The 27,393-nt window shown below is 42.9% G+C and overlaps 1 protein-coding gene across 3 annotated transcripts in view; it reads left to right on the forward strand.

Annotated features, from left to right (window-relative positions):
* LOC141103392 (chloride channel CLIC-like protein 1) overlaps nt 1-27,393 on the forward strand; it is a 138,422-nt gene that overhangs the window by 30,464 nt on the left and 80,565 nt on the right. For all 3 annotated transcript variants that reach the window (XM_073592920.1, XM_073592922.1, XM_073592921.1), the window contains exons 4-6: nt 8,905-9,003; nt 14,820-14,924; nt 22,789-23,010. In XM_073592920.1, the coding sequence (XP_073449021.1) occupies nt 8,905-9,003; nt 14,820-14,924; nt 22,789-23,010 (426 nt within the window). The remainder of the gene's footprint in view (nt 1-8,904; nt 9,004-14,819; nt 14,925-22,788; nt 23,011-27,393) is intronic.

Below are 27,393 nucleotides of genomic sequence, written 5' to 3' on the forward strand. Positions count from 1 at the left end.
CTGTGTAAAACTCAGGACTGCATGAACCAAAATACAATATTTTTGACAGTTAAAGCAACTCTCTTTTCTTATTCTTTATTTATACAAAAAGAGGACAATCAAAGAAATGTTACATCACATACCCGCAGGAACATACACAAAGAACATTTTTTTCCTTACAGATTAGGCAGGGTTAATATTCCTCTATTTATAACCTGCAATGTATACACATTTTCTTCTTATAAACTCACATATTCCCCTCCGTTCCGCCTAAACAAATTAAATTCTTGTCAAACTAAGCAACCAAATTCTTCCTAATCCTCCCTTCTATTCCATCAAAATACCAAAAAAAAAAAAACCCCCAACCCCCTCCTCTCCCCCTCCATCCCCCCTCCCCGTGGAGGGTGGGGGACCTCCATATTATTATAGGATTCAGAGACAGGCGGACTCATTCCCCGATTATGTTCCCCAACAGTCTCTTCCCTTCTTCTGAATATGCAAACAAGTTCCAAGCCGTCCAAGTTTTGGTATACTGCTCTTTCTTATCTTGGGCCAAAGAACTAAGTTATCTATAGCACCAACATTTCTGACCCTGTTCAACCACATTGCAATTGATGGTGGCCTAGGGTCTTTCCAACAAAGGGCAACACCAGCCTTAGCAGCATTAACTAAATGACATGAAACAGAGTTGTTATATGTCTGTAAAGGGATTTGTGAACAATGGAGCAAAAAAAAAGCTCGGTCATCCGGTATTAGAAAAGTTGAAAATTTTTAGGAGATCCTTTGTACCTCCAGCCAGTATTATCTGATCTTAGGACAGGACCAGAATATGTGGACCAAGGTCCCCAGTTCATTATTACATCACCAACAACGGTCAGAAGCCTCTGGAAAGAGCTTACGAAGTCTTGACGGGGTGTAATACCACCTCGTCAGTACCTTGTAATTAGACTCCTGGGTTCGTGTACAAATCGATGAATTAATCGCAACATATATTATCTTCTGGCGTTGAACTGGCGTAAAAGTTTTATCAAGGTCTCTCTCCTACTTTCCAATTCCAGGCATCTTGAAGTTATCTGAGGGGGCAATTAGCATCGCATATATGTTAGAAATCGTCCGGGGGAGGGGTTCTTTCTCCTCGCAGTATATTTCAAACATATTCAGTTGTCGTCGTTAGTTTATCGCCGGTCCTAACGATTTAAAAAAATGATACAACTGTAGTGCCTGCCAGAAGTTTATTTTAAATCGACCCCCCAGTTGCGTCAATAAGGCAACTGGCGGCCAAGTCTCGGAGTGCAAAAAGTGTGATGCCTGAGTGCAGCCCTTCTCTATAAACCCCTGAAATGCACCTGGCTCCATACCTGGCCCAAAGCTAGGGTTTCCCAAAATAGGGAACAATGGTGATTTTATTGACAAATATTTAGAGCTTTGGCAGATCTTGAGGCCTATTCGCAGTGTTGGGCCTATAAGGGGATACCTTTTAATTCCGGTAGCATTGTGTAGCACCAAACCTCTGGAACCTTTGCTCTAGACAAAGGTTCCAGAATGAACTTTTGCTCCACTTCTGTCCACAATTTGAATTCTGTATGTCTACACCAATCGATCACTCTGCCGATATGCACTGCCTGGTAGTATTTAGATCTGGGACTGCTAAGCCACCAAAGCACTTAGGGATTATCATAAGGCTTCTACTAATCCTTGGTCGTTTGTTCGCCCAAATAAATTTAGTAAGAAGAGTATCTATTTGGCGAAAAAAAGCTGTTGGAATATCTATAGGTATGGCCTGAAATAGATACAGGAATTTTGGCAAGATACTCATTTTAATGATGTTACATCGGCCAAACCAAGAATGAAATCCTTGTTGCCATTTATCTAGTAGAGAGCGAACTACCTTATATAGCGGTGGAAAATTTACTATCAAGGTCTTATCAAGCCTTGGTGGAATATGTGTACCCAAATATTTTAGCGCTATAGTTACCCATTTAAAATTAAAATTAGGTTGTATTGCCGTGACAATAGAGGCAGTGCAACCCCCATAGCCTCCGATTTCGCATAATTTATTTTCAGATTTGATAATGCTCCATATCCTTCATTTTCTTCCATGAGATTTGGCAGCGAGATATGTGGTCTAGACATAGAGAACAACAAATCATCCGCGTAGGCTGAGACTTTATAATTATGATCCCCTATTTGGAGTCCCTGGATATCAGGATTTTGCCAGGTTTTATTCAATAGTGGTTCTAGCAAAAGGGCAAACAGCAGGGGGGAGAGGGGGCATCCCTGGCGTGTTCCATTGGAGATTTTAATAGGTTCCGAGAATACCCCGTTTACTTTAACCAGGGCCTGTGGGGAAGCATATACCCCGGTTATCCACCGTAGCATACGCTCTTCCACTCCCATGTGTCTCAGAGCCCCAAACATTAACTGCCAATTAACTCTGTTGAACGCTTTTTCCGTGTCCGTACTCAGGAAAACGCAAGGGAATTTTGTTTTATTGGCATAATGTACCAAGTTGAGTACTTTAATGGTGTTGTCCCTCGCTTCGCCTGAGGGAATAAACCCAACTTGGTCCAAGTGCACCAGCTGGTGAAGTTGCGGTTAAAGACGGGAAGCCAGTGTTTTGGTAAAAAGCTTTAAATCAACATTCAGTAGTGAAATTGGTTGGTAGCTACTGCATTCTGACAGATCCTTCCCTTCCTTCGGAATTTACCGAAATATGCGCCATAAGTGTATCCGGAGGGAATGCGGCAGTTTGGCCAAGCGCGTTAAATGCCTTTATCATATGCGTACCTAGCACTGAGAAAAAGTTCTTGTAATATTGAATTGTAAATCCATCAGGACCTGGTGCCTTCCCGTGTTTAACTGATTTTATCACAGCACTTAGTTCCTCCATAGATATTGGAGCTTTCAGACTATTGCGGACTAGAGAGGGTAACCTGGAAAGACCTGCTACTATCCTCCATAGTGGCCAGGGGCGAGGATGGTGGTGCCAAGTTATACAAGGAGGAGTAATATTCTTTAAACCGCTGGGCTATATCTTTTGGCATCGAAATTAACTGTCCATTCCCTCTCTTTATATGGGTTACATATGCTGTCCTCCCCTTTTCCTTAAGCTTCCCCGCCAACACTTTACATTTTATATCTACATTTATCTCCCAATTCATAGGTTACTTTCCTCCGCGACTGTATTACCGCTTTAGCCTTATATCGAAGATCTGTCATCTGTCTCCTCAGATGAGCTAGGTCCCTCCCTAAGAGTGGTGCCTGTACCTTTCTTATGTTGCGACTCAAGGGCCTGAATTTCTTCTGATAATTTTAGTATCTGCGCTTCTCGCGCTTTCTTCAGTCGGGAGCCATGTTTAATCAGAATCCCCCGCATTACTACCTTATGTGCCTCCCATATCATGCCCGGGTCACTCCCCGGGGTGTCGTTCTTTTGGAAATATGCTATCATTTCCTTTGCTACGTCCTCCCGAACCTCAGGGTTCTGTAGCAGGCTTTTGTTTAGGCGCCAACGGCACTCCGGGGAGCAAGCCGAACCAGACGGGAGATGTAAAGTGTAACGTGAGCGTGATATGACCATGTTATGTTTCCTATGGTCGCGTCTAGGACCGATGTAAGTAGGTAGTGTGGCACCAAGAATAAATCTATACGGAGTGCAGTTGGTGGCAATTAGAGAAGTAGGTATAATCTTTCTCTCCTGCATGTAAAATCCGCCATACATACACCAACTTCATCTCCTGCAACTTCCGCACAATACACTTCCTGGTGCCACCAGACATGGAGGAGAGCCCCGAGGAGGTATCTACTCTGGGGTCTAAAGATATATTAAGGTCCCCCCGAGGATCACCTTACCTTCCGCAAATTCTGCTAATTTTGTCAAAGTTTTGCTTATAAAAGCGACTTGATGCATATTTGGTGCATATACCGTGGCCAGTGTCACCTTCACGCTTCCAATGTGGCCTTTAAGAAATAAGCATCCATTCGTTTCCACTCGTTTATCCGTGATGGACCAGGATATCCGATTGGAAATCAAAATGGACAACCCTTTTGATTTTGCTTCTTGATTATGTGCATGATATGCACAGGGGAAAAATTTATTCTGTAGAAAAGGGAGTCTGCCCATCTTAAAATGTTTCCTGCACGAATGCCACATCCGTGCAGTAGCTCTTCAGATCATTAAGAAGCATCCTCTGTTTTTCCAGGATATTGAGTCCTTTCGCATTTATGGAAGTCACCCTTACCCCCTCCATCTCCGGAAAGAGGGAAAAGAGGGAGAGAAGAGAAAAAAGCCCCCCCCCCCTCCAACCCCAAATTAATCCAATTACCCCCCCTTTACAAACCTCCAAGGGAGGCACCCACCACTGAACCTCTAAGCTAACGGTTCTTGTGGGTGCAGGCCTAATTAGGAATTTGGTCCGGGATGGCCGAGGAGCTCCGCTCCTGACCCCTTCCTCCCGGCCAATCAATATTTACTAGAAATACCATAGCCCAGTTTGCCCAGCCCAACCATTTCTTTTTTCTTTTTTATACCTATTCCCTCCCTCCCTCTTCTCCCCATATCCCCCCCATTTTAGGGAGGGCAAGCAGGGGGGCGACAAGAGAAGCCATTGTATATCAGAGTTTACTGTTACCTTAATCATCATTTTCAACTTTATCATATTTATATATTTTTTTACATATACATGAAAAAATTCCTTCCTTATCCTTTCTCTCCCCCTATCCTTCCTTCCTCCCCCCCCTATTCTCTTTCTCGCTGCCTACCTTCTCTTTCTTTCTACCTCCTTTACCCTCCCGCCTCCTCTTATTCCCCCCCTCTTTCCTCCCTCTCACTTTACACTAATTCCATCCTTCCGTCTGTCTCTGTCCGCTCAAAAAATTTTACTCCCCGCAGTTTCCCCACTGGAGTCCCTTTCTCCTCTCCTTGTCCGGCCTCCTCCAGAGCATGTCCAGCGTGTGTACATATTTAGACTGTGTGTAGTATTTTCTTAAACTGCGCATGCTTTAGTTGGCCATCAGGTGCTCGGACTGGGAGCACACCTCTTCGGGGGGGGGACTCCAGGAGAAAAGTCTTTTTATGGGATTCAGTTATATTATTATCTCCCCCCCCCCTCCTGCCCCTCAATACCCCCCTCACGTTCTCTTCAGTTATGCGCCGGACTCCAGCCCACCCCTCACTCTGGCTCTTCCCGGGTGTCTAACCCGTTTCCTAACTACTACCCACAATCGGGTTGCCAGTTTGGAGGGGTGTACCATCACCACCACATCTCTGCATTCCGCCTACCTCTATTCTCTCTTATTCAGATTCTTCACCAAAGGCCCCCTACCCTTACTCAGAAAGTCCCATCAAGGACTTCCCCACCAAGAAGAAAAAAAAAACCCCACCCCGTGTAGTGTTTATTTATAGGAGCCGATCTAATTTATGGCACCAGTAAGTTCGATTAAGTACAACATAACCCTCGTGAGTCAATGTATATCTATACAAACACCGCAAATAAAAATACAAACCACACACTAAAAAACCAAACAACAGGAAAAAAAAAAGAAAAAAAAAGGAAAGGGGAGGGGGTGTTTGAGGAGGGAAAAGAAAAAGAACTTATCCCCGCCGCCCCCCCCCCCCGATCCCTTACAGTGTTCCCTAATTGGTGCCTATCTAATTTATGGCACCAGCAAGTGAGATTAAACAAAATATAATGTATCCCATATGAATCAATATATCTATACCTACACCCCGTATAGTGTTTATTTATGGGTACTAGTTTATTTCATGGCACCAGCAAGAGCAAGTAAATAAAATATAACCCTCATGCGTCGATATATATCTGTACAAACATAGCAAAAAAAAAATAAAAAACACACACTAAAAAACCAAACATCAGAGGGGAAAAAAAAAAGGGGGGGTGGGGAGATAAAAGGGGGAACTTATCCCCGCCCCCAAAAAATCTTCAGTGTTCCCTCCCTTATGGGTGACTCTCTAATTTATGACACGAGCAAGTGAGATTAAACAAAAGTGTAATGTATCCCATATGAATCAATATATATCTATACCTACGCGTCAATAAAATGAAAACCACACAAAAAAAAAGGGGGGGGGGCAGTGGGGTTGGGGAGAGCTCCTGAGAGCTCTATCGCAAGGGGGGAAAAAGCCTGGTAGTTAAATCAAATTTGAGCAGGCACCACTGTCTCCTCCAAAAACCAGGCGTTTTAAAACCCACAGAACACTCAAAAAAATTAAAAATAGAAAAAAAGGGGGGTGGGGGGGAGGGGGAAAGAAAGGTAAAAGAAATTAGGCCAAAAAGAGGGGAGGGGGACTCATCAAATTCACCACTCGCATACTCCTATTTAGAAGGGTAATGTCTAGTCCCTTGCCACTCCGTCTCCCTCTGGGGCACTTGGTCTCCCCTCTCTAGTGGAGTCCTTGTTTCTTGAGGGTCCCAATATTGGTTGTAACCAGTTCTGGATTGTAAAAGCCTCCACCCTCAAAAAAGTAAACAGATTTGGGAGCTCTACTGGATGTCACAAAGTAAATGTCGAAGAGTTTTTCTTTATGATCAACAAGATCGGGTAACGCCACCGGTAGGTCCCCCCCAACGTTTTAATTTTATCCAGAAGTGGACGCAACATCGCCCTACGCTGCAGGGTGGCCCGTGAAAGGTCTGGTAATATTTTCACCAAGGCACCGTCTTGCTCTATTTCTCCTGCCTCCCATCCCTTACGGCTTATTAATTCTTTATGTGCAAAGCGGTGAAAGCGGCATATAACATCTCATTTACTGGGGGGGGGGGGGACCCAGAGACCTATGTATTCTCTCAAATTCAAGAGCCTGAGGGGGGGTGGGAACAGCTAACTTTTGACATATTGCTAAGACCGTGGTCTGCAATGTGTCACGTCCTATGGCTTCCGGGATCCCCCTGAACTGCAGATTATGGCGGCGGCTACGATCCTTAAGTTCTTCCAACTGTAATTGCATAGCGGAAACATGGGAAATTTGTGCGTTCTGTACATTTTCCAGATGATGAACTCGACTTTCCAGAGAGGCCCAAGAGATCTCATCATTCTCAAGTCTTTCTGTTAGCTGTTGTACCTCTGTTTGAACCAGTCTTAGGTCTCTGCGTTGCATTTCCTCCAAGTGCGCGACCATCGCTTCCATGTCTGCTCGGGTTGGTAGAGCTTGCAAGAGCGCTCTCAGGTCCGGGTCTCCAGACGCCAGAATATTCCCTCCTTGCTGTCCTGGGGGGCTAGCATGCTGCCCATCTGTTTTACGCTGTGCTCCCCGATCCATGCTTGATTCAACCGGCGAAGCAGGCAGGGCACGCTGTACTGTCTCTCTAATCTCCTCGCTGAACACCGCGTGATGTGCACAGTCCTCCCTGCCGACTTCCATATCATGCGGCTCTGCTGCTTGCCTCCGGATCACTGCGGCTCACGTGCGGGGGAAGAAGTGCTCGATTTAAGGTTGCGCTTTCTGTTTTTGCGGCACCTTCTCTCTTTTCTTCATCCCCGAGCTGATCCCTGCATTAATGGCTGGGTTTACTGGGTAGTAGAGCTACATTAATAGCCGAGTGGCCGGGTGGAAGGTCGGAGCTCTGCGAGCGTGTGTCTCTCTACTCCGCCATCTCCAGACCCCGCCCCCTGTCTGTGACTACAGTTAGGTTAAAGCAACTCTCATATACAGTTAGTATTTAGCTGTTAGCATGATGGTCAGCTTTAATGATTTTTGCTGAAGCAGAAAACAATGATTATCAGTTAAATAATTGTCTGCAATAAACCCAGACTGGTTTCCCTCTAGCAACCCTTCCACAATGCAGGCTTCTTAAAGTGGAGTTCCACCCAAAAGTGGAACTTCCACTCATCGGATTCCTCCCCCCCTCCGGTGTCACAGTTGGCACCTTTCAGGGGGGAGGGGGGTGCAGATACCTGTATATTACAGGTATCTGTACCCACTTCCGGCGTAGATAGCCGCAGAATCCTGTTCCCCCCCCCCCGCTGTCTGCTGGGAAACACACGGGTCCCAGAGACAGCAGGGACCAGCCGTATTGCGCTGCGCGACTCGCGCATGCGCAGTAGGGAACCGGGAAGTGAAGCCGCACGGCTTCACTTCCTGTTTCCCTTCCCGAAGATGGAGGCGGCAGCACCCGAGGACCGAGAGACGGTTCGGCCTCAGGTGCCGACATCGCGGGCGCCCTGGACAGGTAAGTGTCCATGTTTTAAAAGTCAGCAGCTGCAGTATTTGTAGCTGCTGACTTTTAAAAAAAAAACATTTCGGCGGAGCTCCGCTTTAATGAAGGAATAAATCTGTTTAGTTGTTTTAAGCAATTCAAACCATTGTTAAAGTGGATGTAAGTCCTCACATATACCCAGTAAAGTGGACAGCCTCAGATGATACACAGAGATGAAACAAATCTCCCTACATAAGTGTACTATATCTGCTGTCTTCAGCTTCTTTAGAATTCAAACATGTGTTAGAATTTTTACTTCCTCATTCAGCTGTAGGTGTGTAGTCTGGGCTTACACTGTGTGACAGCTGTTTTTGAGGAAAGGCCCCACCCCCCTCTCCTCCTCATAGGCAGAAGAACAAAGATACTTTCAGAGTTGTGCTGTGACAAGACAAGCTCTCTGCTAATCTATTTATAGCACCCACCCCCAGACACACATTTCAGGCTGCTTTTATCTTCCTCTCAGAACTTGTCAGAAGTTATTCTGCTGATTACAGAAGAAAGAAACAGTAGAAAGGCACAGGACTCAGGGCTCTGGGGAGAGATAAGTAAACACTACAGATAGATGTGCCCAGGTCAAATTTCATGAATCAGGTTTACATCCACTTTATTTAGACTAGAATATGGGTTCCTTGCTAGTAAGTGTGGTCTGAGTTTTGTTTCTTGTGTATCCCAATGAACCAAATTTCACTCTGTTATATTTTGTCCACAGGATTGCATAGAAGATTTTTCTGAAAAAGAGGTAACTGTAATGAAAGATGAGGGTCTGTGCCAGGAGTATAAAGAGAACATGGATACTCTGAAAAAAGAGGTAAAGATATTATCATGCATGGAGCTAAAACGCATCTAACACCTCAATCAAAGGCTCCATAAAATCATTAAAGTGATTGTAAAGGCTCTTTTTTGTTATTTTTAGAGAGAAAAAAAAAATGTTATACTTGCCTTCTCTGTCTAGTGGTTTTGCACAGCGCAGCCCAGATCCTCCTCTTCTCTGGCCCCTACTACCTGTCGAGTGTCCCCACAGCAAGCAGCTTGCTATGGGAGCACCCGAGCCGTGTCACAGCTCCGTGTGTCCATTTAGACACGGAGCTCCGTTTTGGCCCTGCCCCCTCTCTCTCCTGATTGGCTGACTGACTTTGACGGCAGCAGGGGCCAATGGCGCTGCTGCGGTACCTCTGCCAATCAGGAGGAGAGTTCCAGATGGCACTCGTGAACTTTGCTGGAGAGAGATGGGGCTCAGTTAAATTATAGGGTGTGCTGGGGCGGCTGCTGCACAAAGGTTTTTTTTTTTTTTTTTTTTTTCACTTAAAAAGGGTGTAAACCCCGAGGAGGGTGAAAAAAAAGTGAACCTGTAAGACAAAGGCATATTGAGCTAGTATGCATTGCATACTAGCTCATTATGAAATACTTACCGTAGAATGAAGCCCTCCAGTGGCGTTCACACACCGCTGATACAGCTGACATCTTCCCCAGTGTTCCAGCGCTGTAAATGGCTGAAGCTGCGATGATGTCACTCCCGGACATCCGCGGTGAAGTCACCAGGCATGGCACAGGCTCTGAAGAAACGGCATGGGCAGGCGTTCCTTCAGAGCGCATGCGCCAATGACGTAATCGGCGGTGTATACAGTGAATATCTCCTAAACTGTGCAAGTTTAGGAGATATTTACATTACCTATAGGTAAGCCATCTTATAGGCTTGCCTATAGGTACAAACAATACTGGGAGGTTTACTTCCTCTTTATTGCATAGAATGCATTAAGATAAAAATGCACTTTTTTATGACTTTACAACCACTTTAGGTAAAATCTATTACATTTGAAATTATGCCTCACTGTATACAGTTTTCTTAAAGTAGAACTTTACCCATAACTTGATAAAAAAAAAATGTTCTTACTATATTCTTTAGTAAGGAACATACATTACTCATTAATAATTATGCTACCAAAATTAGTGTGTGCTGTAAATTGCATTGCTCCTGTTTCTTCTTGCCAGGAGCTGCCATTTGGCTGCAGCCCAGAGTCCTTAGGCAGCAGTAAAAATAGAGCGCTACTGAGCATGTGCAGAGCAGGGTGAGACAGTGTATCACTGGATTTTAAAAAGGAAAGGCACTTATCTGTAATGTTTTACACAGATAGTTTTGTTTATCACCTGGAGGTCCTGACAGTAGCAGCACTTACTATTACAAGCTAATAACACTAAGCCACTGCCTTCTGTTTAGGAGCAACCTGCTGTGAGGCCCCTTTTATCTGGCCAATAGTGAGTGGGCTATGCCGGCCAAACCTCATGGCAGGAGTTCTGTTCAGTTTTATGCAGGCATACCACACTTTTAAGTACACAATGGGACCAGAGCATGTATGTAAAATAAAAATGTACTTAAAGTGAAGCAATACCTTTCTTCACTTCTAGGGTGTAGTGAGGGTGTCAGAGGCACACTTGAACAGGGCGGGCTATGTTCTAGGAGCTTCAGCACCTTCTTCTGCGGCTGCAAAATGTCTGTACAGTACTTGCAAGGTACGGTACTTTACATACACTCACCCGTATGTCAGTACTCGCGAGTGTATGTAAAGTGAGTGTACCTAAAGCGGAGTATGAAAAAACAAAACAAAGAGGTGGGGTGTATGGCGCTACCTAAAAAGCAAATATATATAAAGGAACGTAAAAAAGGCTATTGAGCCCCTAAAATGCACAATACATAAACAACCCGACCTCAAATGGTGTCAGTGTCTCATGTATTGAAATATCTGTGACGTGTGTGTATACCAACAACAAACATTTACACCTATAAAGAGTGTAAGTGAACTGCCATGCAAGATAGCTCCTGTTAAGTAGCCACAAAACACAACCTAAGAGTATGTGTTATATGTGCTTACGTAAACAGAGTGAAATGGTGACATGTGAGTCCCAACAGCTACGCCAGAACATAGACCATAATAAAGTAAAATCAAATGATATAGCAATAGTAAGTACCTAGTGAGAATGCAATAAAAATTAAGTGAACTGAATTAAACCACTATCAGGCATATCACGTCATAAATGTCAAACATAATGCCCTGGTACATAAAATATACCAAGATACCAGAATAAAGGCACATATCAAAAGCACATATAAGTCCGTTACAATAATGGAAATTGCGTTCACATGTAAGTGAATATCTGACAGTTCATATGAAGTGTGGGTCCGGCAATGTTCAGATATATAGCAAACAATATAATGGTGACTTGAGTGCTCACAATATCCTTGGGTGACTTTGTGCTCCCCCTCAAGGGTCCCCACTCACCGAATCCTCTCACCCCCAAAGGGGCAATTAGCTTGTATGGTGGGTATGACAGATCTGAGGATTTTGTACTATTCATTCAATACTGGGGGTGCCAGGTAAGGCCAGTCCTGGTCAGTTTGCCCCTTGTAACCTGTTGGAACCTGTAACAGCCCGTCAGGGATATTAAAACACATGTACTGGAAGGTTATGGGGGAGCTCAGGACAGAGTAGGATTTTCACTAGGGATGAGCTTCGAGTTCGAGTCGAACTCATGTTCGACTCGAACATCGGCTGTTCGCAAGTTCGCCGAACAGCGAACAATTTGGGGTGTTCGCGCCAAATTCGAATGCCGCGGAACACCCTTTAAAAGTCTATGAGAGAAATCAAAAGTGCTAATTTTAAAGGCTTATATGCATGGTATTGTCATAAAAGTGTTTGGGGACCTGGGTCCTGCCCCAGGGGACATGGATCAATGCAAAAAAAAGTTTTAAAAACGTCCGTTTTTTCGGGAGCAGTGATTTTAATAATGCTTAAAGTGAAACAATAAAAGTGTAATATCCCTTTAAATTTCATAGCTGGGGGGTGTCTATAGTATGCCTGCAAAGGGGCGCATGTTTCCCGTGTTTAGAACAGTCTGACAGGAAAATGACATTTCAAAGGAAAAAAGTCATTTAAAACTGCTCGCGGCTATTAATGCATTGCCGGTCCGACAATACGCATAGAAGTTCATTGATAAAAACGGCATGGGAATTCCCCACAGGGGAACCCCGAACCAAAATAAAAAAAAAAAAAAAATGACGGGGGGGGTCCCCCTAAATTCCATACCAGGCTCTTCAGGTCTGGTATGGATATTAAGGGAAACCCCGCGCCAAAATTAAAAAAAAAAAAAACGGCGTGGGGTCCCCCCAAAGATCCATACAAGACCCTTATCCCAGCACGCAACCTGGCAGGCCACAGGAAAAGAGGGGGGACGAGAAAGCACCCCCCCTCCTGAATTGTACCAGGCCACATGCCCTCAACATTGGGAGGATGCTTTGGGGTAGCCCCCCAAAACACTTTGTCCCCCATGTTGATGAGGACAAGGGCCTCATCCCCACAACCCCGGCCGGTGGTTGTGGGGTCTGCGGGCGGGGGGCTTATCGGAATCTGGAAGCCCCCTTTAACAAGGGGACCCCCAAATCCTGGCCCTCCCCCCTGTGTGAAATGGTAAGGGGGTACAAAAGTACCTCTACCATTTCACTAAAAAAGTGTCAAAAATTTTAAAAATGACGAGACAGTTTTTGACAATTCCTTTATTTAAATGCTTCTTCTATCCTCCTCCTCCTCCCTCCTCCCTCCTATCTCCTCCCTCCTATCTCCTCCTCCCTCCTCCTCCTCCTCCTCCCCCACCTCCCACCTGAGTAATTTTCTGCTTGTAGCTCTAAAACTCTCAACAAGCCAAATACCATTAATTTCAATGGCCCCTGTTCACAAATGAGCATTCTGTCAACTGAAGCAAAACACCTGTCACTCTAAAAAGTACATGAGCTTCTTTTTGGCAGATTACAAGCATTTTTTGCCCCATAGATTTCAATAGAAACGCCTGATTTGAGCGTTTTTACAAGCATTTTGTCACTCGCTTACTGCCCAAACAGCAGCTCTCTACTACTCTACTCTCTCCCTAATTTCCTCTACCTCTCCCTCTTCTTGCCCTAGTGGTTTCTAGTAGATAAACAAAAACACATACAGGAGAGACAGCTGCACACCCCAAAACAATTTGTGTATCATGGGAAGGTTCCCCCAGGGGGCTTTGAAACAGCAATATAGGCAATTCAGAAAGGATTTATATAAAATATTTTATTGGAAACGTAATGTCAATAACATGTTGCCATAGCAAGCAGTATAAACTGGTCAATGAGGGTGCCTAGCTTCAACTATATAATGAGCCGAGGCAAAAATGCAGTGTTGAGGTATATTTTAACAATGGTAACCTGAAAGGGCAAATTGGGAATCGACCATAATTAAAAGAAGCACTTACATAGAGCCATTCATGTGGAATGACCATAGGTTCAGGGATGCGTGGGATCCTGTTTTGATCAACATGCAGCCCAATGTTTATAGGGCTTCCTGAAATACACTAATAGGCCGCAAGTGCATATATGAAAATTAATACATGTTGGAACATTTCCTTCTTTTGAGATACTAAATATATCTCTTTATAGCAAACCAATCCCCTGAAGAGAACCATATGGGTCGAAACACGTCGGGGCACCGCCACAAAAGACTAGCATGTGATGCTGTCATTTTGTATTTGCTTTCTGTAAATGTGATATGTTTGTGTTATCCCTTGACTAGTTTATACTGCTTGATACGGCAACATGTTATTGACCTTACATGTTTCCAATAAAATATTTTATATAAATCCTTTCTGAATTGCCTATATTGCTGTTTCATAGCCCTCTGGGGGAACCTTCCCATGATACACAAATTGTTTTGGGGTGTGCAGCTGTCTCTCCTGTATGTGTCTTTCCCTTTGCAACAAAAACACCCGAAGCTGTAATATGCTTGTAAACGCCAGTAATTGTCTATGCTCAGGTGTGATTAGAGCCTTAAGGTAACACATATGGTTCTGTTGTTCAGATTATTAATAGGTCCTGTGAGCCTGTATTCTTTGAACTTGCCTGAATTGCTACATTCTCGACTGGCCGAATAAGTCTACTTCATTGGAGCTCCTGCCTGGTGTCAGTCCTTCATCTATTCTACTTCACTAACATTACACATGCCTACTTACTTTTTTTTTTTTTTTTTTTAATAATATAGACTAGAGATCCAAATAGCTCATACAAATGCCCTTTCCAGACTGATTCTCTTTAGGAAATAGACAGTTAACGTGGAGTTCCACTTAAAAATGGAAGCTCCGTATATCTGCCTCCTCCCTCTCTCCGGTACCACATTTGGCACCTTTTGGAGGGGGGAGTGCGGGTACCTGTTTTTTTCTGCCAGGCAACTCAGAAAGTGCAGCGCACTTGTCGCATGCGCAGTAGGGAACCTCCCGAAAAGCTTCACTTCTGGTTTCCCCTACAAGGAAAGGCGGGGGCAGCCCCGGAGAGCCGATGGATGGATCGGCACGGGGGGCCGACATTGTGGGCTCCCTGGACAGGTAAGTGGCCTAATATTAAAAGTCAGCAGCTACAGTATTTGTAGCTACTAACTTTTTTTTTTTTTTTTGCGGGGGGGGGGGGGGGGGGTGTGGCGGGGCGGATGTGCTGGAGCTTTAACTTCTATTTATAGGCTTTTTTCACTAGGACTCTGTTATCAAAAGGATCACTTAGTGTCCCAGTCAGTGAAGTTCAAAAAAGAATCTCCATTTTTGAAATTTTTTTTATTTTAGATTGAGGAGTGGCGAAAGAAAGGGGGAATTCCTCAGAATACCTGTAACCCTGTGTTCCGACGTTTTTTATACAGGATTATAAATGAGGCTCGACTTCTTGGACTAGTAAGTATTTTGCATGCATATAATCTTTTTAAACTCAATCTTCATTAGCGATTTAATTTACTAGTTTGCAGCTTCTTCACACAATTGACAGCAATGATGTACAGTATATCTCTTTTTATGAAGTAATAACAATGACCTGTGTTGCCTAAGTCTTATGCCTAATACACACGATAAAAATATCGGACCAGCGATTTTCTGTGTTTTTTTTTTTTTTTTTTTTTACATTTTAGGCTGGCCAAATGGCCAACTTTCTTGTACAATTTTCCTTTAGATTTAACAAAATTATATAATATAAGGTCAAACCAAAACACTTTCAATCTGTATGCAGTAAGGCAGGCCCTTGCACTACATAGTTGAAGGTAAATGTAATGAAGATTGATCAAGAAAATTGTATAATGTATGGCCAGCTTAAAGGGGTTGTAAAGGCAGAAGGTTTTTTTTATCCTAATGCATTCTATGCATTAAGATAAAAAAAGGATTCTGTGTGCAGCAGCCCCTCTAATACTTGCCTGAGCGCCCTCTCTATCCAGAGATGTCCACGAGTCCCTTGGCCGTCCGGGACTCTCCTTCCTGATTGGCTGAGACACAGCAGCGACGCCATTGGCTCCCGCTGCTGTCAATCAAAGTCAGCCAATCAGGAGAGAGAGGGGCGGGCCGAACTGCAGCTTCGTGTCTGAATGGACACACAGAGCTGCAGCTTGGCTCGGGTGCCCCCAGAGCAAGCTGCTGGCTCTGGGGGCACTCAACGCGCATGCATGGTCTTGGTCACACTTTTTTTTTTTATTTGTACAAATACTATACTAATTACTCAAAAATCAGTTCTGTTATCATATGAGAAACATTTTTGTGCTTTTCCCTTTTTGGATATTTTCAAATGACCTGTTTACTAACACAAAGATTATTGGACGATCACTCCGAATACTTTTTTTTTCTTCCGATATTGTCATTGTGTGTACAGTACAGGCTTTACCTGACCAATAGTACACTTAATGAATATTTACATAGCAAAGAAGATAAGCTGCACTCTTTCTGTACTCTTCACATCTAGGGGCAAGTTTATAAGAATTACAGTATAGTCATTTCAGGCCATTTAGTCAGCTTTATAGCTGATCTGTGGTGCATAAACTTCATTGCAAAATACAGCAGTCACCATGAACCATTAAAGAATTAGTCTTGTAAATCTAACCCACACTTCCCAGATGTACACTTATTGTATTTCATAGCCCACCATAATGTTTACATCCTGCAGAAAAAAACATCTTCTATGGGGCCATCTACCAAAACTAGAAACACTGCCATCTCCAGAAGCTGCGCAGACATGGCTGGCACAAGATTTCTCTAAAGGATGTGGTGGGCTGCAGATTTTAATTAGGTATACATCTGAGAATAGCAGGTTACTTTTGGACAATTCGCAGTGAAAGCCCATTTATACCTTAAATGTTTTATTGAATCTTCATGTTCCACATACACAATATTTAGTATTCAATTTAAGTGTCAATAAAGCACAGCATTGTGAGTGGAAAAAGGGAAGAAGGGGTAACAAGCCCCGGGACTTTAACGGTGTTCGATAGGCAAAGCAAGATAGACACGTTTGCATCAATTAAAATTTAACAAATTTAAACAAACAATATTAAAAAACATGAGGAAATTAGACCATCAGTGTCAGGGTTATAGATTCCATTTGGTAGCATACATACAACAGATACCACTCAACATGTTTCGCTATTGCAGCTTCTTCAGGAGTTTCTGGTAGGAAGTACGTTATGCTAGGAATAACAAAAGACAAGGATGAGTTCTCATGTTGAGTTTGTTTAACTGGAATAGACAACCAAGGTTGTCTATTATAGAATAAGTACATTTGGCCGGGATTGCCAGTACAAATATATTCAATGCATATAGGGGGTCATATAAAAAGGACATGAATATATACACAAGTATAAACAAGCGGGGGAGGAAATGAACCTCACCTGTGTTGCCAGAAAGAGCCAAGCATAAACCTGATTAAGTAATGGAAAAATGTATACATCCCATATGGATTCAAAGCACCATCAACCAAATGTTTTATCCGAAATGATCGCAGGAGGAAAAGAATTTTCAATGTCCCTAGGAAGGGAGAATTGAATGTATTTAAAATATGCACATTAATATTCGGCCACCAGGGGCTGTAAAACACCCTGGGAGCCTATGAATGAAGTTGAGTAAATAGTAAACCAATTTTTTACCTGATAGGGAAATAATATTTGAAATGGGAACCAAATGGTAACCAGCAGAATTCCCAGATTAAACCGATACAATGGTGGATACTAAACAAGAGCAATTCAGATTAGGGCATGGTCAAATACATGCATACCTGAACTGGACTTGAGGTTGTTATATTAATATAGTATGCTGACAAACAGCAGGATCTGTAATGTTAAAAGATAATAAGAACAACCTATGATCAGAAATAGAGGCAAATAAATAGATGAAGCTGCTTGTCAAACATCAAGCAGGTAGAGCAGAACACTTACCAATGTAGGAAGAACATCAGGGATACAGAGAGCTATTAGTAGAGGTGTTACCTCAAGCTCTCTGTGATGGCCTTTGACAGAGGATCGTGGCCATAGCCGCATTCAAATAGACCTCCCAATCCTGGCAGCGTCTGACATCACTGCCGGGAAGCGGACGCAAGGAGATAATGCCCGTGCCCAGGTGCGATGGTAAACACAGAGGTGCATGTGGAGTGACGTCAAACGCGTCAGAAGCCACACTGCGCATGTGCCACAATAGATATTTGGTGCGTGAGGTATGACGCCTAAAACGTCACAGCTTTCAGCGCCATTTTAAGTAAGGGAAACCCTTAGTATAAACTGGATAAATCCCGGGCAAGGATTAAACACTGCATATGCATAGCATCAAGGCAGCTGACAGCGCCTGGATATGTCAACATGCAGTGTGAATATAAAAAGTGTACAGATAAATAAAGGGGTTCAAATGCATCTAGACCATGGGACTGAATACTCTAGGGCTCCAATGTGTGGACTGACTGATTCAAACAGAAGCTGAATTGGTGCCCGGTGCGTCCGTACGATCACTATGGAAAACTGACATTGATGGGTGCTGCGTGGAAACAATTATATCAAATAGGGAAGAATTAATTTGAATATGCAAATCAATGATGTACCGTATTAACACATTAAAAAAGGTTCAATGCTCAAAAAAGGTTTGAATGCTGTAGGCTCTCTAGGACACAAACAAGCGAGGCCCGCAGACCAATCGCCAGTAAAATACAATGCACAATAAAGGATTAACATGTGTACATAGCAACAAGAGTAGTAATGAAATATTAATTTATGGTTAGCATGTTATGATATAATGTAGAATTGGATCATTCAATAGTTGGAGAAAGGTGGGAACATTGAAAAGAGAGACAAAAAAGAGAGGGAATAGAATGAAGAATGGTGATGGAAAAACTATTAAAATAATTAAAGAAAGGGTTTGAAACTATAAGCGTCATTCAAACCAGGGTACTTAAGGGCAGATAGTTCATGTATCCATCGTGCCTCGTGCTGTAAAAGCATTTTATCATAGTCGCCACCTCTATTTCCTGGAGGAATGTGCTCTAGGGCAAAAAAGTGCATTTTTGAGCAATCAAAATTGTGGAACAAACCCATATGACGACTTATTGGTGTTTCCATTAGTTTTTCTGAGACCAGGGAGACATGGTTGGTTGGAAATGTCTGATTGGAGGGTATAGTGACTGTGTGCCAAACGGTCACGGAGAGATCGAGATCTCCTGAAGGTGATCTCAGGGTGTTTATTTAAATGTTTGGAAACATTGTCATCTCCCATCAGTAGATACCAATGTTTTTGTAGGATGTCACACACCTAGCGATGCTGGCCAGAAAAGTGAGTGACCATCCTTACTCCTGGATTACCTTTGGCAGATTTTGGATCATGTATTAAGGAGGCACGATTTTTACTTTTAGCCCTCGTGTAAGCCTTTTTGAGGCATTTGTTGCTGTAACCACGTGATTTTAAATGTAATTCTTTAGCCTCCTTTTCAAAGTGGTGGTCTTCACTGCAGTTCCGCCTCAATCTTAAGTATTACCCGTAAGGCACGCTGGCTACGAGAGAGGTGGGATGGGAGCTAGCTGCATGAAGCAAAGAGTTTCCCGCAAGAGCTTTGCGGAAAAGAGTAGTTTGAATGTTGCCATCATCACTGACCAATATTTGGATGTTCAGAAATGTCAAACTCTGTTTATTGAATTCAAAAGTAAATTTTAGATTGTGATGGTTGATTTTCAGACTGTCAAGAAAGGCAAGGAGATGATCCTTGGTTCCCATCCAGATAAAGAAGATGTCATCAATAAAGCGTCTCCAAACTGGTAACTGGTATCTGCTCAAAAAACGGTTGCATATTGTCTCTAAAAAAGAGATTACGCTCCCACCCCCCAGATACAGGTTGGCATAAGAGGGGGGCACATGTGGTCCCCATAGCCACCCCCTGTATCTGGAAGTAGTGTGTGCCACCAAATAAAAAATATTGTTGGTTAAGATAAATTTGAGCAGGTTCAGAATAAATTGGTTATATAGTTTGGGCGCTTCATTGTTCCCAGAGATGAAACCCTCTGCAACTCTCACCTCCAAGTCATGGGGGATAGAATTGTAGAGGGCCTTGACATCAAGGGCAACCAACCAGGATCCCTTTGGAATAGTAATTCCATCCAGGATCCTGAGGAGGTCACTGGTGTCCTGAAGATAGGACGCCAGACCTTCCACATGGGGCCTAAGAAAATCATCAATAAGTTGAGTGGCTGTTTCAGTCAAACAACCATTTCCTGAGACTATAGGACGTCCAGGCGGGTTCAGAGGGTTCTTATGGATCTTGGGAAGCGCATATAGAGTTGGTGTTCGCGGTGAAGATATATTCAAGAATTCCCAGGTTTTCTTATTGATTAGGCCTTGGTGATAGGCCGAACCAATAAGTTGCTGGTATGAAATTGTTACCTTTAAATTGCTTTCTGAGACTTTACGGTACCATTCACGATTCTGCAGGATAGCCATGACCGTTGATTTCATATTTATTTATTTATTATTTATTTATTTCAGGTACTTATATAGCGCCGTCAATTTACGCAGCACTTTACATATACATTGTACATTCACATCAGTCCCTACCCTCAAGGAGCTTACAAACTACGGTCCCTAACTCACATTCATACATGCTAGGGACAATTTAGACAGGATCCAATTAACCTACCAGCATGTCTTTGGAGTGTGGGAATAAACCGGAGGAAACCCACGCAGGCACAGGAAGAACATGCAAACTCCAGGCAGGTAGTGTTGTGGGTGGGATTCAAACCAGCGATCCTTCTTACTGCTAGGCGAAAGTGCTATCCACTGCACCACTGTGCCGCCCTGATGGTTGATGGTTATCCATTACCACCAAGTTGCCTCCTTTTATCGGATGGTTTTATGATCACTTTTTTGTTTTGTTGTAATGAAAACAATGCATTTTTTGAGATGAAGTTAAATTAGAATGGGATAGATCTTTCCATTTGGTTTGACAAATTTCTTTGGTTACTTGATTGGTAAAGGCCCAAACATTTGGATTTCCCTGCAGTGTTGGGAAGACTTTGGATTTGGGTTTATAATCCTTAGGAGTGGAGATTATGGGAGATGGAGAGAGGGATAAACCCGGATTATCATTGTCTGACCAAATATGTTCAGCCTCCAAATATTCAGTCTCATCAATATTCCCCTCTTCCCATAATTCCATAAGTTCCTCCATGGCCTTAATATCACTGATTGTCATTTGTTTCCAGAGCGGGTTATCCAATGTTGGGGTTTGAACAGATGGCTTAGGCTTATCATGCAGAATCTTGAACATTAGTTTGCAAGAAAAAAGGTTTTTTTCTTTTATTAGTTGAAATTGGTCCACCTTTTGCGTGGGACAAAAAGTGAGGCCAAGACTAAGGACAGAAATTTGATCCTTAGTAAGTGGAAAGGAAGATAAATTAATCACTTCAAATTCGTTTTTAGTGATTTGGGATTCAGAGATTCCACATTCTCTGCTTTCTTTTGGTCGGGCACCGGCTGGGTAAAAATCAGCGCCAGCCGAAAATCCAATTGAGACATAATAGGGGTAGCATTGCTTACCTGAGTATTGGAAGGAGGTACTTGTGCAGAGATTAAAGTGCCAGTGCTAGATGTCAGTTCCGCGTGACCCGGTGCATTGGAGGGCCCACTATTTGCCGCATTTTGTGACCTATGGATTTTCTCCATAAGACCATCAAAGGCGTTGCCACAGTAGGTAGTCATGATTTTAAACTTTGATTCAACAACACAAAGAAATCAAAGTAGGAAAGAAAGGAAATGCAAACAATTCAAAAATAGATCATAGTATACAATAATTATACACATGTAAAAGTTTCCTTTTAATTTACAAATGAAGCTAATAGTCTGGCGCAATTTGTGCCTTGAAAACAGTGACGGGTGGGTAACGCCCCAATATGAAACAATGAAAAGTCCAGGCAGAAAAAAACAGAAAGAACACCACATCCCGATAAACATAAATAGTGGAAAAAGGGAAGAAGGGATAACAAGCCTCGGGACTTTAACGATGTTTGATAGGCAAAGCAAGATAGAGACATGTTTGCATCAATTAAAATTTAACAAATTTTATTAAACAATATTAAAAAACATGAGGAAATTAGACCATCAGTGTCAGGGTTATAGATGCCATTTGGTAGCATACATACAACAGATACCACTCAACATGTAAAGCTATTGCGGCTTCTTCAGGAGTTTCAGGTAGGGAGTACGTTATGCTAGGAATAACAAAAGACAAGGATGAGTTCTCATGTTGAGTTTGTTTAACTGGAATAGACAACCAAGGTTATCTACTATAGAATAAGTACATTTGGCCAGGATTGCCAGTACAAATATATTCAATGCATATAGAGGGTCATATAAAAAGGATATGAATATATACACAAGTATAAACAAGCGGGGAGGAAATGAACCTCACCTGTGTTGCCAGAAAGAGCCAAGCATAAACCTGATTAAGTAATGGAAAAATTATACATCCCATGTGGATTCAAAGCACCATCAACCAAATGTTTTATTCGAAATGATTATAGGAGGAAAAGAATTTTCAATGTCCCTGGGAAGGGAGAAGTAAATCTATTTAAAATATGCACTTTAATATTCGGCCACCAGGGATTGTTAAACACCCCGGGAGCCTACAGCATTGTGAGTGTGACATTGTGCTTGTGGCTTCTTGTCTATTTAAAATCTTCAGTCCTCTGCCAGCCTGCATACCCTACCCCCCCCCCCCCCCCCCCCGGCGGTAATCTTCCAGTTCTGCAAGAGTTAATACAACTGCTGGGCCTGGCACAAGCCCTCTTCAAGAGTGCCACTTATGCCCACCCTTTTAACCCCCTGCTCCGTTCATAGAAGCTGTACTATAGCTTCCATCAGTGAAATGGAGGACAGGTGATTGAATAAAGGGTCTGCCTTTTCCATCCTTAGAGCTCTCTTCATTGATCAAAGCTATTGTACAGCTTCTATGCATGGAGGAGGGGAGTGGAAAGTGTGGGCACAGTAGTAACTCTTGGTGAGTGCTTATGACAAGTCCAGTGGCTGTATTAACTTCCACAGCACAGAAAGATTACCACTGCTTGGTGTATGGAGGGGGGCAGAGGACTGAATATATCAATAAGACAAGAAGCCACCAGCACAAGGGACATTTCTCATTGAATATAAGGACCATTATTTATGCTGAATTAAAAAATGTAGGCTTTAATATTTAGTCTACTTAACACTGGTATACATATGAAACCTGGTATATGTATAAGACCTGTAAAATTTACTTACACAGCCAGATGAATCCCAGCCTGAGGTCCATTATGATGCACAGCTGGTGCTTACAAAGCAGATGGTTGCAGAGTTCCTGAGATTTCTCGAAGATACTGATTGGAATGCTGGTCCTCTTGATGAAGCTTTGGGTGAGACCTTGGTCAGATTCAGACATCACAATGAAGAAGAATGGAGCTGGAAGTTTGAGGACTACCTAGGAATTGACCCTTTCAGTGCATTTATGGTAAGGTGTTTACAATAATCTGCTGTGTAATGAGTGATATTATAACTGTTTAAAGAATAAAGACAGCTTTTGAATTAAAGCAGAACATTTTGAAAAGTAGAAGAGATTTAGCTCTATGATTAAGTGCCTGTAAGTGTGAACTGCATTAGTTCTTCAGTCATTTCTTTTGTACTGCTTTTACAAATGCATAAAGAAGGAATTCAGAAATAGCTGGTATGCGGTCATCCAGTTTTCTTGCAATGAGGTTTAACCACTTCATGTTTAAATTTGTACATTAACGTTTTCTTGCACAATACTCTGTGCCAAAGGAAAGTTAGTGTAGCCCTCCCCCTTTGACAGCTAGTAGTTGACACTGTATGTGTGTGTGTGTGTGTGTGTGTGTGTATATATGCATGTGTGTATAAGTATAAGTTTAATATTATTATATATATATATATACATAATCTCACAACAATGAGTACACCCCTCACATTGTTGTAAATATTTTATTATATCTTTTCATGTGACAACAATGAAGAAATTACACTTTGCTACAATGTAAAGTAGTGAGTATACAGCTTGAATAACTGTAAATTTGCTGTCCCCTCAAAATAACTCAACAAATTAAGGTGAAAAAACTTACCTGAGCCTCGTATTTGCCTCGGCGGAGGTGCGCTGTCCCTCTCTGCACATGGTCCCGCCTCTTGATTGGCTAGATCGATAGCAGCGCAGCCATTGTCTCCTGCTGCTGTCAATCAAATCCAATGACGCGGGCGCAGGGGGACGGGGCTGAGTCCAGGTAAGTATGACATGTTTGTTATTTAACCACTGCAATACTGGACATTTTCACCCCCTTCCTTCCCAGGCCAATTTTCAGCTTTCAGCGCTCTTGCACTTTCAATACGGATTGCGCAGTCATGCAAAACTTTACCTTAGTGAAATTTTTATAAATTTGTTCACATAAATAAAGCTTTCTTTTGGTGGTATTCACAAATCAATTTTTTATTTTTCGCGATATAACCGAAAAAAGAGCAGAAATTTAAAAAAAAAAATTTTCTACTTTTTTGTTTTAAAATAAATCCAGTAAAATCTAATTTTGTCATAAATTTAAGCCAAAATGTATTCTGCTACATGTCTTTGGTAAAAAAAATCCCGTTAAGTGTATAATAATTGGTTTGTGTGATCACGGACATATGTACGCAATGATCACTGATATATGTGTGCAGATGATCATAGACATATGTGTGCAGATGATCATTGGGACATTTTAATGTTACATATGTGGGGACAGGTGTTTTTACTGTGAGGGGACATGTGTGGGGACAGTGTAATGAGGACATTATTTAGGGGACACTGTGTGTGTTTACATTGTGTGGGGACACTGTGCCGGTGATCAGTGTGTAAAAAGCTGTAAAAACAGCTCATACTCACTGATCACCGGCTGGCTGCAGCGATCTGCTCTCCTTACTGACAGCTTCTGTGTGAGGAGAGGAGAGCCGATCGCCTAGCAACCAGCTCTCTGTTTACATCACATGATGCTTCTGATTGGACACAGCCATCATGTGAACAGGAGGGCCAATCACAGAGCCCTCCTGCCAATCGGAGATGCGCCGTGTCAGGGTGACACGTGCGCAGCGGGATCGCGCTGCTGCGCGTGTGATCCCCCTCCTTCTGAGGGACGTTCCTGAACGTCCACTCAAAAGGAGGAAACGCCCACCCCGACCGTATATGTGCAGTGGCCGGGTGGGAAGTGGTTAAAAAAAACAAAAAATGAGCCTTTACAATCACTTTAATGTCTAAACCGCTGGCAATAAAAGTGAGTACACCCCTAAGTGAAAATGTCCAAATTGGGCCCAATTAGCCATTTTTCCTTCCCCGGTCTCATGTGATTTATTAGTGTTACAATGTCTCAGGTGTGACTAGGGAGCAGGTGTGTTAAATTTTGGTGTTATCGCTCTCACTTACTGGTCACTGGAAGTTCAACATGGCACCTCATGGCAAAGAACTCTCTGAGGATCTGAAAAAATGATTTATTGCTCTACATAAAGATGGCCTAGGCTATAAGAAGATTGCCAAGACCCTGAAACTGAGCTGCAGCACAGCGCCCAAGACCATACAGTGGTTTAACAGGACAGGTTCCACTCAGAACATGGTCAACCAAAGGAGTTGAGTGCACGTGCTCAGCATCATATCCAGAGGTTGTCTTTGGGAAGTAGACGTGTGAGTGCTGCCAGCATTACTGCAGGGGGGGGGGGGGGGGAGGGGGGTCAGCCGGTCAGTGCTCAGACCATACGCCGCAAACTGCATCAAATTTGTTCTGCATGCCTGTCGTCCCAGAAGGAAGCCTCTGCTGAAGACAAGCAGACTAAGGACATGGCTTACTGGAACCATGTCCTGTGGTCTGATGAGACCAAGATAAAATTATTTGGTTCAGATGGTGTCAAGCATGTTTGGCGGCAACCAGGTGAGGAGTACAAAGACAAGTGTGTCTTGCCTACAGTCAAGCATTGTGGTGGGAGTGTCATGGTCTGAGGCTGCATGAGTGCTGCTGGCACTGGGGAGCTACAGTTCATTGAGGGAACCATGAATGCCAACATGTACTATGACATACTGAAGCAGAACATGATCCACTCTCTTCAGAGACTGGGCCGTAGGGCAATATTCCAACATAACGACCCTAAACACGCCTCCAAGACTGCCTTGTTAAAGAAGCTAAGGGTAAAGGTGATGGACTGGCCAGCATGTCTCCAGACCTAAACCCTATTGAGCATCTGTGGGGCATCCTCAAACGGAAGGTGGAGGAGCGCAAGGTCTCTAACATACAACAGATCCATGATGTCGTCATGGAGGAGTGGAAGAGGACTCCAGTGGCAACCTGTGAAGCTCTGGTGAAATCCATGCCCAAGAGAGTTAAGGCAGTGCTGGAAAATAATGGTGGCAACACAAAATATTGACACTTTGGGGCAAATTTGGAAATTTTCACTCTAGGGGTATACTCACTTTTGTTGCCAGTGGTTTAGATGTTAATGGCTGCGTGCTGAGTTATTTTGAGGGTACAGCAAATTTACACTGTTATACATGCTGTACACTCACTATTTTACTTTGTAGCAAAGTGTAATTTCTTCAGTGTTGTCACATGAAAAGATATAATAAAACATTTACAAAAATGTAAGGGGTGTACTCACTTTTGTGAGATAATGTGTGTGTGTGTATGTGTGTGTATATATAATATATATATACAGTGGCTTGCAAAAGTATTCGGCCCCCTTGAACTTTTCAACCTTTTGCCACATTTCAGGCTTCAAACATAAAGATATAAAATTTTTATTTTTTGTGAAGAATCACCAACAAGTGGGACACAATTGTGAAGTGGAACGAAATCTTTTGGATTTTTGAAACTTTTTAACTAATAAAAAAATGAAAAGTGGGGCGTGCAAAATTATTCGGCCCCCTTGCGTTATTACTTTGTAGAGCCACCTTTTGCTGCGATTACAGCTGCAAGTCGCTTGGGGTATGTCTCTATCAGTTTTGCACATCGAGAGACTGAAATTCTTGCCCATTCTTCCTTGCAAAACAGCTCGAGCTCAGTGAAGTTGGATGGAGAGCGTTTGTGAACAGCAGTTTTCAGCTCTTTCCACAGATTCTCGATTGGATTCAGGTCTGGACTTTGACTTGGCCATTCTAACACCTGTATACGTTTATTTGTGAACCATTCCTTTGTAGATTTTGCTGTATGTTTGGGATCATTGTCTTGTTGGAAGATAAATCTCCGTCCCAGTTTCAGGTCTTTTGCAGACTCCAACAGGTTTTCATCCAGAATGGTCCTGTATTTGGCTGCATCCATCTTCCCCTCAATTTTAACCATCTTCCCTGTCCCTGCTGAAGAAAAGCAGGCCCAAACCATGATGCTGCCACCACCATGTTTGACAGTGGGGATGGTGTGTTGAGTGTGATGAGCTGTGTTGCTTTTACGCCAATCATATCGTTTTGCATTGTGGCCAAAAAGTTTGATTTTGGTTTCATCGGACCAGAGCACCTTCTTCCACATGTTTGGTGTGTCTCCCAGGTGGCTTGTGGCAAACTTTAGACGAGACTTTTTATGGATATCTTTGAGAAATGGCTTTCTTCTTGCCACTCTTCCATAAAGGCCAGATTTGTGCAGTGTACGACTGATTGTTGTCCTATGGACAGACTCTCCCACCTCAGCTGTATTTCTCTGCAGTTCATCCAGAGTGATCATGGGCCTCTTGGCTGCATCTCTGATCAGTCTTCTCCTTGTCTGAGCTGAAAGTTTAGAGGGACAGCCAGGTCTTGGTAGATTTGCAGTGGTCTGATACTCCTTCCATTTCAAAATGATCGCTTGCAAAGTGCTCCTTGGGATGTTTAAAGCTTGGGAAATCTTTT

This window comes from Aquarana catesbeiana, linkage group LG07 (genome assembly GCF_042186555.1).
Source record: "Aquarana catesbeiana isolate 2022-GZ linkage group LG07, ASM4218655v1, whole genome shotgun sequence".
Lineage (NCBI taxonomy): Eukaryota > Metazoa > Chordata > Amphibia > Anura > Ranidae > Aquarana > Aquarana catesbeiana.